This window comes from Solanum dulcamara, chromosome 2 (assembly GCF_947179165.1).
Source record: "Solanum dulcamara chromosome 2, daSolDulc1.2, whole genome shotgun sequence".
Classification (NCBI taxonomy): Eukaryota; Viridiplantae; Streptophyta; class Magnoliopsida; order Solanales; family Solanaceae; genus Solanum; species Solanum dulcamara.
Window position 1 is genome coordinate 76,147,036 of NC_077238.1, and position 11,759 is coordinate 76,158,794.

The following is an 11,759-nucleotide window of genomic DNA, read 5'->3' on the forward strand; positions in this document are numbered from 1 at the left end:
AAGAAGATAAGCCATGTTCTATAAAATGGCAACGTCCACTGACAGAACAGAAGATAATAACCAGAATCTGGGAAGATAGATCAAAAGTAAAGAGGAGAAGATTTCTGTCTTGACCGTACCATTCATGAAATCGCTCCCTTTGAGTTACCGGTTTACCTGAGGTACAGGACGACTGCCCAGGACCTATGTTCATAAATTTAGGAACTTTGGTCTGCGTACACTCTACCCATGGGATTTCACTGGGTATGGTGTTGTTGTTGTTGAGCTTTCATGCCAACTCTAAAACTACATAAACAGGACAACTGCATATTTTTGTATCATAATCATATAATAAGCATCATAGTCCCAAACTGGTACGATTGTTTCTCTGTCTACTGTAACTAAAACTTGTTATGTTTTATATTGTTGATGAAGCGCGAATTATGTTTATATCTTATCCTAATATCTAATAAAACCTTCCATCAAGCTATATCTCACATAAACACTACACAGGCTGTAAAAAAGTTTCACGGCGGAAGAGGGTGGGGGTGCGGGGAGTGGGAACTCATGCCACTATAGCTTGTTGTCAAACACACTTTAACATTTGCAAGTGATACATAATAGGATCGATAACCTGCACAACCACTGTCATCCGAGCATTCTATCAACACACACTACACAATACACGTCAATATCGAGCCAGTAACTATGTTTTCAAATTTACAAAACCTTGTGTTTCAATCAGTAACATACCAATTCAATCAATTACATGATGCCACAAAACTACACCTAAACATGGTTAGTTATGGCATTCTCTTAAAATGTGTTCCTAAGCCGATGTGTTTTGAATTCATTTCTAAAGGTTAACATTTGGAGTTGCCTATGGAGGTAAATAGATCAGATGCAGGAATAAAAATAGTTGCAAGCCAGAATAACACCATATGTGAAAGAAACATCTTCTTTTGCCAGAATTTTACAAAAATTTCTTGCACAAAAGGTAGTAATACTACTGTATGAGCGAAAACTACTATGGAAATCTAAACTCAAAACTCAAAAAAAGTTAGCACTAAACTCCATATACAGTTTAACACATTTACTCATTGACTATGAAGAGAATTCTCAAGCACCAACCTCATACGACGTGCCAATACGCTCAACTCCGCGACTCTTTGTTCCTTCCACCTCTCCTCAAACTCGTACGAGCTTGCCTCCTTCAAAATACCATCAAGATTTGATCTTTCTCCAACAATTCCATTTCTAAAATCTTTCAAACACTCATCAAACACATCCATCACCACTTTTGCAGCAATATCCTCAACACCAAATCCTACTCCAACCTGAACCGGACCATCCAAACGACTAAAATCGACCCGTTTCTCCCCCATTTCCCCTCTATCCAATTCCACATTCACCTCACTCAACTTCCCATCTCCATCATCAAACTCAATATTACCATCATTTTCCTCATTTTCACCCGAAACCCCATTACGGGTCGAGCCATTCCCATCTTGGTAGGGAACAATACCATATTGATCCGGGTCAGAAATATTGGGCAAAAAGCTAATCTTAACCCCAACCAAATTCGATTTCTTCGACTTATCAGCATTAAACGGAGACGTATCAGCAAAATCAGGATGCCATAGCTGTTTCGATAGATCATACAAAGCACGATCATGAGGAGACAACAAAGACCTATCTAACCCTTTAGCCAAACGAGAAGAAATAACCCGAAACTTCTTCCGAAGCCTACGAAGCTTCTCTGAAAGCTGAGATTTCGTATAAGGCTGCAACATAGTGTTCGAGAATCGGGTATAGAAAACATTAAGGTCACGAGGGAAGAAGAGATTTTCCGATGACCCATCAAGAAGACCTTGAAGAAACCGGATCTCATCCGGTTCAGTCCAAATTCGGTGGAATTTGAAAGGTGGGGGTTTTGCGTCCGAACCCATTTCTCCGACTCCGCCGTTGGCGTCGCCGTCTCCGTCGCCGGCGGCGGAGACAAAGGGGTCGTCAGGTGTTTTGCGTTTGATAGGGAGTTTAGAAGAAGAAGAAGAAGAGGGTAAAAGGGGTTGAATTGAGATGTTGGGTGATTGAGAAAAGGGAAGGGTGGAGTCCATGGCTAATATGAGGAAAAAAAAGATGATTAAAGGGTTGGTTGAACCATTGAAGAATAGAACAGTGTTCATGAATTTGTGATTTGGTTTTGTTTGAGCGTTAGTTTCGGTTTAGGGTTAAGAATTTGTAAAAGAAATTAATTTTAGTTAATGACTATAATCTAATGAAAAATTATTCGCATAATAGTGAAGTTAAGTAATTGGACGTTATTATTTGTAAAACATTGAATTTTGGTATTTAGAATAGTGAGGAGGGGTGTATCTTATTTTCAAAATTCAATTTGAAGTAACGTCAGGCCGATCGATTATAAAAGTTATTCATTTTTAAAGAGATTGTTAGAGCAATATAATAATAAGAAAAAGAAAATTTATATATGGTATTTATTAACTTAAAAAAAGTAGTATATGATAAAGTCTTTTGGAGGTTTCTTTGAAGATGTTTAGAATCTAAAGGTGTATGTGTAACACAATTAGGACTATCATGGACATGAATGATGGAGCCAAGATCTGAGTTAAGACAGTGGAAGGTGACTCAAATTACTTTCTCATCGTGATGGAATTGCACCAGACCACCAGTAATCAATCCTTAGCTCATTTTTATTTATCTTAATGTTGAACGAGTTAATGTGACATATTTAATAAGAGGTGTTGTGGTGCATGTTATTCATAAATGATATAGTATTGATTGATGAGACGTGTGACGAGATTAATGATTAGTTGGAAGTTTTAAAAAAAGATCCTAGAATCTAAAGATTTCAGGTTAAGTAGGACTAAAGCAGTGTATCTAGGATGCAAGTTCAGTGAATATTGAGGCATAGTCATACCCAAGAAAGGAAGTTTCAAGTATCTTGGATCCATAATTTAAGGAGACGTTACGATTGACAATGATGTTGCACATCATATTGAAGTTGAGTGCATGAAATTGAGGCTCACATCCCGATACTTTACAATAAAAATGTTTTGCCAAGATTAAAAAGTGGATTTTATAGAGTGATGGTTAGACATACTTTATTGTATGCTGTAGAGTAGTGCTGACTAGTCAAGAATGTTCACGTACAAAAATTGCACGCTGCCAACATCAACATGCTCATATAGATGTGTAGGCTAGATATAACTAGGAACAAAATTATCAAAATGAGAACGGACTTCGTAACCGACAAAATAAAAAAAACGAGATTGAGATGATCTAGTCATATAAAGATAATGTACAATAATGTGTAAATAAGTAGGTATGAAAGGTTAATTATAGTCGGATTTATATGGGGTAAATGTATGCAAAAGAAAAATTATAGAAAGATGCTTAGATAGGGCATGATGCACATTTATCTGAATGAGAACATGATAGTTGATACGAAGATATTTAGTGTTGTCATACTTTTGTATCGGAGAGACATTGATCTAGCTCCCCACCCAAGCACCCATCTTCTCCTTTCTAGTTGTATTTTGGAGTTATGGTATAATTTCTTGTTTTTTTTATGTGTATTATTATATGTTGTTACATTTATTTATTTTATCATTTTGTTGTCTGATTCTCTCACTTTTTTATGTCAAATACATTTGAATTGAGGGTGCACCGAAAATAAGCTATCTACCTCATAAATATGTATATTCTACTTTTCTTGAACCTCACAAAGTTTAAGGAAAAAAAAAGAATTTTAAAATTTATGATTTAAAATATTTTTTATCTATTTGTGTGATTATAAATTATTTTATTAAAAATATAAATATAATTTTAAAAATAAATTGTTATTAATTATAAAAATATGACATTCGTTTTAGAACATACTAAATACGTCATATAATATGGAAAGTATCTCAACATTTTAAAATTTAGTTATTTTTTAAAATACTTTTTCTATTTCAATTTATTAGTCATATTTTGACAAGACACAAATTTAAAAAAAATAATTTTTTTTTTAATTTTTATATTCTTGAATCAAAGATATGGCGATTTTTTGACTTTACACATCTCATTATAATTTATCCAAACGTAATTAATATCAAATCCGAACCAAACTACACACAAGTATATATAGAATTAGCCCATCCAATCAGGTTGGAAGTTCTTCCTCCCCAACTCCCCCGTCTCCACCGCCTCGCCGCCACCCTACCCGCCATCCATCCCCAGTGCCACTCTGCTCGCCGTCCCCATTCTTGATAGAACTACCTTCTTTGAGCTTCAAATTTCATCTTGTTGGACTAAAAATGAACTTATCACCTCGTATTATCTCCCCTTTGGTTTCCAATTTACTCACAAAAACTTCCCATTTCTTCAATCAACTCCACCAAAATCCATATTCAACCCATTCACTCCAAACTCTGCAAGATTCCTCCAATTCCAACAACCCCATCATCACTTCTATATGTAATTCACTACGTAGAGGAGAAAATTGGGAAGCCTTAACAAAAAAGTTCCAATCTTTTCACTTCACTGACCCAATTATTCAAGAAGTGCTCTTACATCTCAAAGAACCTCATGATGCCAAAAATGCCCTCAATTTCTTCCATTGGTCAGCAAAAAATTGTAATTCTCGACATGGGGTTTTCATTTATTGCATTATAATTCACATTCTTGCAAAATCTAAGCTTGTTAGACATGCCAACGCGTTGATTGAGTCTGTTTTGAGGAAAGAATCAGGGGGTGATGAAAATGTGTTTGTTGTTCTTGATTCTTTAATTGGAAGTTATAAATTAGCTGATTCGTGCCCGTTTGTGTTTGATTTGTTTGTGCAATGTTGTGCTAAGTTGAGAATGGTAGATAAGGGTTTGGATGTTTGTAAATTGTTGGATGGAAATGGTTTTATGCTTAGTGTAATTAGTTATAATACTCTGCTACATATCGTGCAAAAGTCGGAAAAGGCTTCTATGGTTTGGGGTATATATGAGTATATGATTGAGAAAAGGATATATCCAAATGAAATGACAACTAGAATTATGATTAGTGCTTTGTGCAAAGAAGGGAGGTTACAGAGATTTTTGGATGTTGTGGAGAAAAGTCATGGAAAAAGATGTCAACCTGGGGTTGTTGTGAATACGTGTTTGATATATGGGATGATTGAGGAAGGTAGAATTGAAGACGGGTTGGGGTTGATGAAGAGAATGTTGCAAAAGAATATGATACTTGATACAATTTCTTGTTCGTTGATTGTTCTTGCAAAGGTGAAGATGAGAGATCTGGAATCTGCTTGGGGGGTTTATGATGAAATGCATAGGCGGGGTTTTGAAGGGAATGCACTGGTGTATGATTCGTTCATTGGGGCGTATTGTGAGGAGAAGCGGATAGATGAAGCGATTAAGCTGATGGACGAAATGGAGTGTTTGAATATGAAACCGTTTGGCGAAACATTCAATCATCTGATTAAGATTTGTTCAGAAGTAGGAAGACTAGAAGAAAGCTTGAAATTTTGTGATAAAATGATAGGAAATGGACTCCTTCCTAGTTGCTTATCGTTTAACAAACTTGTTGCCAAGCTTTGTGAAAATGGAAGTGCAAAGTGTGCTGATAAGCTATTGACTACTCTGATGGATAAGGGTTTTGTTCCAGATCAAAACATCTATACTTACCTCATTGCTGGTTATGTCAACTTAGGTGACGTTGAGGGAGCTCTTAAGCTTTATTATGAAATGCAATATAGGTCGATCTCTCCTAGTACTTCTATTTTTGATTCATTAATTATTGCTTTATGCCAATGTGGGAGATTGAAAGAAGCTGATGAGTTTCTCTCTTTAATGATTGGTCAATCCTGGACACCAAGCATTCATGTTTATAAGAAATTGATCGCAAGCTACTTGGAGAGGGGCAATGAAACAAGGGCTAATCAGCTGTACAGACAAAGACTTACAGAGATTGATGACATACAATAGAATAGTTTCTGAGCTTTATTTGCAGTTCAATCGAGCTGTATCAATAAGTTGATTCGCATAACTTTCTTTGTGATGGTATTGGTGAATGTTTGTTGGCAGGTGGTAACATGGTCTTCTCCCTGTAGTATGACAGTTGGTATCATAGTGGTCAGTAATGTGATTCAGTGCTGTGTAATAGGTTGGCCGGTGGTAACCAATATTGGAGAATATTTGTTGGCAAGTAGTAACGTTTGTTCTACAGTATTACTTCTCGTGAATTAAAAATTTGACTGAAACATTGGATGGTGTCTATGATATTATTATTATACATAATATCAAAAGATGTGTAGTTTTCTTCCCAACTGCGATATGAATGGTTTATCATGAACCTGATATGCCACTTTCTGATTAAAAATGTACTTTATCTTAACAAAGAGCAGCTTCCGGGTGAATTTTGAAGCTCAGAAAGAATGATTCAAACCTTTGATTTACTATAAGTTGTAAAAGCAAGTTGAGAACCAGTCCTGATGGTTTTAAGTAGAACCGGTGGTGAAGGATGAGGGAAATGTATTTCTCCATAGTAAATCAAACTAATTCACAGCTGTTTTCTCCTTAATTGAAGGAAAATAGAAGCTGGAGCGCAAAGAAGTTGATGCAAGCTGACAGAGCTTCTTCACTGCTTAAGCTGTCTTCACACTCCCGTAACAACAACATACCCAGTGTAGGAAAGTTAATGGTATGTGTAGATAGGGCGAGTTGTATTGCAGCATTGAATGCGAAGCTCATCACTTATTTTCTTCTTTGTTTTAACTTATTTAAATGAAGTTGTTGTCTAAATCTCTACTTCTTCGGTTATCTTACCTTTGTTGCTGTAAGATTTTAATTTTATCAAACTCTGATGGGTGTATTTCCGTCAATCCAGGCAATGTCCCAAGTTGTGGATTGGTTATGCTACAACCTGAAGTTGGAGGCTCCAAACAGAACTTCTTCTTTGCTGGAATAGACAAAGTAAGGTTCAGGAAGCCAGTGGTGGCTGGAGATACTTTGATAATGAGATTGACACTGATCAAGCTACAAAACGGTTTGGAATAGCAAAGATGGAAGGTAAGGCATATGTAAGAGGGGATGTAGTCTGCGTGGGTGAATTCTTGGTGGCTGCAGTGAGTAATGCTGTGAAAGCTACTCCTTGTGACACTTTGGTGGCACGCTTTCGTGGCACGCTCACAGCTCATGGCTCAGGGCCACTGTTTATGGAGCTCTAATTACCCACCCAAAAGGAAAAAACTATCCATTTCCTAAGCCCAAAAGAGAAACACCAGTTCTGCGTGGTACTACTACCTTCTCTTATCATCGGAAGCTTAGAGCATTTTTCATGTGACCTTGTATGACTGAAAAGGATAGTGCTTCACATAAAATCTGACAGAGGGAGTACTAGTTTTGCATCTGCTCAAATTCGGTTTCCTTTTAGAAATTTTGTTGAAATGATAGTTTGGAAATGCTGACCAGGTGTGGTGGGATGCAAACCCTAGTGATGTTGTAAGACAAGCTACAAGAACAGGAGCAGCGCTTAATGTATCAGATGCTTACACCATCAATGGTCAGCCAGGTGACCTCTGCAAGTGTTCCAGTCAAGGTTAGCTCTACATTATTTGAAACAGGGTACAATGAAATTTGCCTCAGAAATTAAAAGAAAAGACCTCTAGAAATTGTATCTCGACTCTTTGTACAGACAGTCAAGATTACTTCTAAAAGCAAAAACATTTTGTTCAAATTCTCGAGACAATAAAATCTTCTACTACTCTTAAAAGATCAAATAATAGAAGCAAGTTTATACATGGTAAAAGGAATCATTTTCAGCTAACAATGTTATGCTAGCATTCTCTAAACAACGATTATATATCGTAACTGTTCAGGACATGTTTTCATAGAAATCATATTTATGCAGATACCACCATTGTTCATATGGACTCTGGCGAAACAAACCTCCTTCGAGTTATCAATGCTGGAATGAACCGGGAGCTTTTCTTTACTGTGGCAAACCACAAGTTTACTGTTGTTGGATCAGATGCCTCTTATGTTAAACCCTTCACTACATCAGTCCTTATGCTTGGACCAGGGCAGACAACTGATGTCCTTATCAAAGCTGATAAGCCACCAAGCAGTTACTACATGGAAGCACGTGCCTACACAAGTGCTCAAGGCGCCCCCTTTGATAATACCACAACAACAGCCATCCTCGAGTACAAGACATCTTGTTCTCCCAATTGTGTCAAGACCAAACCAGTTTTCCCATCTTTATCAGCATATAATGACACAGCCACTGCTACAGCCTTCACAACAAACTTCAGAAGCCCAAGAAGGTCGAGATACCCAAGGAAATCGATGAAAATCTATTCTTCACAGTTGGGCTAGGACTCAACAATTGTCCAAAAGGCGCATGCTCTAGAAACTGTCAAGGTCCAAATGGAACTCGATTCGCTGCCAGTATGAACAATGTATCTTTTGTGCTACCATCCAATTTTTCCCTGCTACATGCAAATCACAAGGGCATACCTGGTATTTTCTCAACTGATTTCCCAGCTTTGTACCATCTGTAAAATTTGATTATACTGGCAACGTTAGCCGGTCGTTGTGGCAACCTATTCGAGGAACTAAGGTGTACACGCTGAAATATGGGGCAAGAGTGCAAGTTGTGTTACAGGGGATTAGTATCTCGACAGCTGAGAACCGCCCAATTCACCTTCACGGATATGATTTCTACATTGTTGCAGAGAGTTTCGGTAACTTCAATCCAAAAAGAGATACATCTAAATTCAACCTTGTTGATCCACCTCTCAGAAACACAGCCAATGTGCCCCGTTAATGGATGGTGGCAGTCATTAGATTTGTCATTGACAATCCAGGTAAGATAAATAATATGCTAATATTCTATACAAGTCACATTGCAATGATACAAACTTAACAATAAAAATTCTGAATTCATAAACTTCGAATACTGACTCCGCCTCCGAACACGTGCTATAAAAAGTAATAAGTCAGACCCTGAACATTCATATGGTGTACCCCATCCTTCAAAAAAACAATGAGATGTTTGCGTTTCAAGTAATTCTTGGTCACTACTTTTCAAGAGTTTTAAGAAGTAAACAAATTGCAGTTTACAGCTGCGTCGGTTCCTTGGAGTTGAAATGTAATGAGATAAGTAATTTTTCGATTACCTTAAGCGTTTTGATGATATTATTCAATTTAACTGCTAATGGATAACAACAACAAAAATGTACTTAGCATAATTCCAATGGAGAGGACAGAGTATACAAAGAGCCACATATACCTAATCGACACTCCTTTGTCGGAAAATTACATTGTGTAGTTAGATAAAAATATTTTTTTATGTGTATATATATATATTGACTCTCCTTAATCTTTTCAATTTTATTTTTTTATATTTTGATACCCCTTAGTCAAAACTCTGACTCCGCCACTGTTAGAGAGGTTGTTTCAGATAAACCACAACAAAATAATGTGAAATGGATAGTATTATACAACATAAAGGAGAAAGAACGATAATGATAACAAAATAATGCAATAATGGAGTCCAAACAGGGATGGGTGCGGAGTTACCATACTTTCAACATGGAGCATAAATTTATATGTAAAAAATCATTAAAACACCAACAAATGCATGTCTCAACCCATAATTGTAAAAATATAACGGGTTCAATGTTAAGAACCTTTAAAGATTGAACCCATATAGAGTTTAAATTCTGGATTCGCCTCTAAATAAAAAAAAAATACCAATAATAGTCGAAATCAAAGATCAAGAAACTACTCATAATACCACGGGTAAACAGAAAGGTCCAAGTAAATAATTTTATGCCTCAAGTACACACACTGAATCTCAAAACTTCATCTTTCATCAATTTGTGATTGATATAGAAAGATTGAAGGTGGTATTATAATCATCACAACAAACAGCAGTTTGTTGGATAACAACACATCGTTAATGCTAAGCAAAATCTAATTAGTCAAGTCGTTATAGTGCAAGGCTTTATTCATGAAAATTGCTGCAGTTATCTCAAGGGATGAAATAAAAATTCATTTCCCTTACTAATTTCCCTCATCCCTTGGAAAATGTATTTTTTTTCTTAGTTGCCAAATACTAGAAAATAAGTAAGAAAAGCGCTTATTTTCCAAGAAAACAATTTCGAGGAAAACATTTTCTTTCATACCAAACACATTATATAGTCTTGATTTCTGCATTTTCCTTATCAGCACAGTCCACGATCTTAGTTCAGGAAGTCTAAGTTGCTTGGACTCTTCACTTTCGGTGATGCACCCATTCCGTGTCGACATGGACGTGGGATCCTTGTCAGATTTGTCAACTAATTTTGGATACTTTGATCAAAATCGGGAGATATATATAATGATTTATGTAATCAAAACAATAGCTAAGTTGAAGTTGAAGAAAATGGAATAACTTCTATATATAAATTTCTATGTTAGTCCTTTTCCTTTTTATCTCTTTCGTGGATTCTCTTCTTGATTAATATTTTCTCCTCAGAATACCTTGTAAGTTTTCCACATAACGTCTCATAATTTAGTCATAGAACTCTCTTTTTAGATATTTGAATTATTTTTTAGCCAAATCCTCACAAGTCACACCCATATCCATACCTCCAAATTTTAAATTTTAGATCATGAAAAAGTCGACCTATAGATCCACGCCTATATTGGACATCCACACCCAAGTCCGAACAACTTAGCTAGTAGTCCATAAATACTTTTTCATTAAACTATCTCCAGAGCCAGCTTTCTTTTGGGAATCATTAACTTGTGTAACTTCAGCTTATCCTTAAAAAAGAATAGTGGGAAAGGATTTTAGGGTGGTATAAGAACAGAATGATAGATGAAAAATCTAAAGCTCACTACATTTCAGATTGATAGTAAAATGTTTATTTACCAAAATAAAATATATTTTACTATGAGGGTCAAATTCTTTTAGAAACTATTTTTTAAGTTATGTTATATTATATGTTTTTGCTATTTGAAAAATTGACGCTATAAATAAGCTTAACTAAATTGTGCTTCGAAAGCTAAGTATTATCAATAAATACATCATATTGTACATACGAAGCAAACACATGACCAACTGTTGCAAAAGCCATCTTACGTGGGGATGACCATGATATGATATTGAAAATTTCAATTTGATAATTTTGATATTTTATTTTTTAAATTACACAAAAATTAGTTTGCTACGGTTGGTATTTTTCAGTTTGATTTTGATACTTTGTGGTACGGTGAATCGATGATTATATTATCCGATTTCAATTTATATATACGCATATAATAAATAATCATAACTTTGATTTTTTTTCACAGATAGTCTCAATTATATCATATTAACACGCTTATGTGTGTAGAAATATTCAAAAAAAAATACAAACAATTTTATTTTTTAATCAAATTACACACACAAAAAAGATATTTAATCAAGATAAAGTAGTCAAAGTCTTCAACATCTAAACAATTAGGTTTGTACTAATACTACTTTATATATTTATTAGTACTATAGTAATATATATGAATTGTATATGTAACCGTATACTTTAGTATAATTTTGGTACTTTGGCAATTTTATTATAAATACAGAATATCATATCGAATATCATTTTTTTAAAAAAAAACTACTAAATATCATAATACTAAAATAACGGTATGAAAAATTCAATTTCAATATGATATTTAATTTCAAATGAGATTTAAACTCCGATCTTCCATGTTCCAGTTTCAACTGATACAAGTTGTAGGAAAAGAAAAGCATTT

The 11,759-nt window shown here is 35.2% G+C and overlaps 2 protein-coding genes and 2 pseudogenes across 2 annotated transcripts; 3 read left to right on the plus strand and 1 right to left on the minus strand.

The window, feature by feature from the left end:
- Nucleotides 1–923: 923 nt before the first annotated feature.
- On the minus strand, nt 924–2,269 carry LOC129877321 (probable transcription factor At5g28040). Its single transcript, XM_055952810.1, has one exon. It carries the CDS (start codon nt 2,163–2,165, stop codon nt 1,077–1,079), a length of 1,089 nt encoding a protein of 362 aa, XP_055808785.1. The 5' UTR covers nt 2,166–2,269; the 3' UTR covers nt 924–1,076.
- A 1,819-nt stretch (nt 2,270–4,088) lies between these two features.
- Nucleotides 4,089–6,975, plus strand: LOC129880787 (pentatricopeptide repeat-containing protein At1g66345, mitochondrial). The gene is made up of 2 exons (XM_055954981.1): nt 4,089–6,672; nt 6,859–6,975. The coding sequence occupies exon 1, from the start codon at nt 4,299–4,301 to the stop codon at nt 5,955–5,957; it is 1,659 nt and encodes a 552-aa protein (XP_055810956.1). The 5' UTR covers nt 4,089–4,298; the 3' UTR covers nt 5,958–6,672; nt 6,859–6,975.
- LOC129873147 (uncharacterized) lies at nt 6,084–7,430 on the plus strand (annotated as a pseudogene).
- On the plus strand, nt 7,321–9,154 carry LOC129873157 (laccase-5-like; annotated as a pseudogene).
- Nucleotides 9,155–11,759: the final 2,605 nt, after the last annotated feature.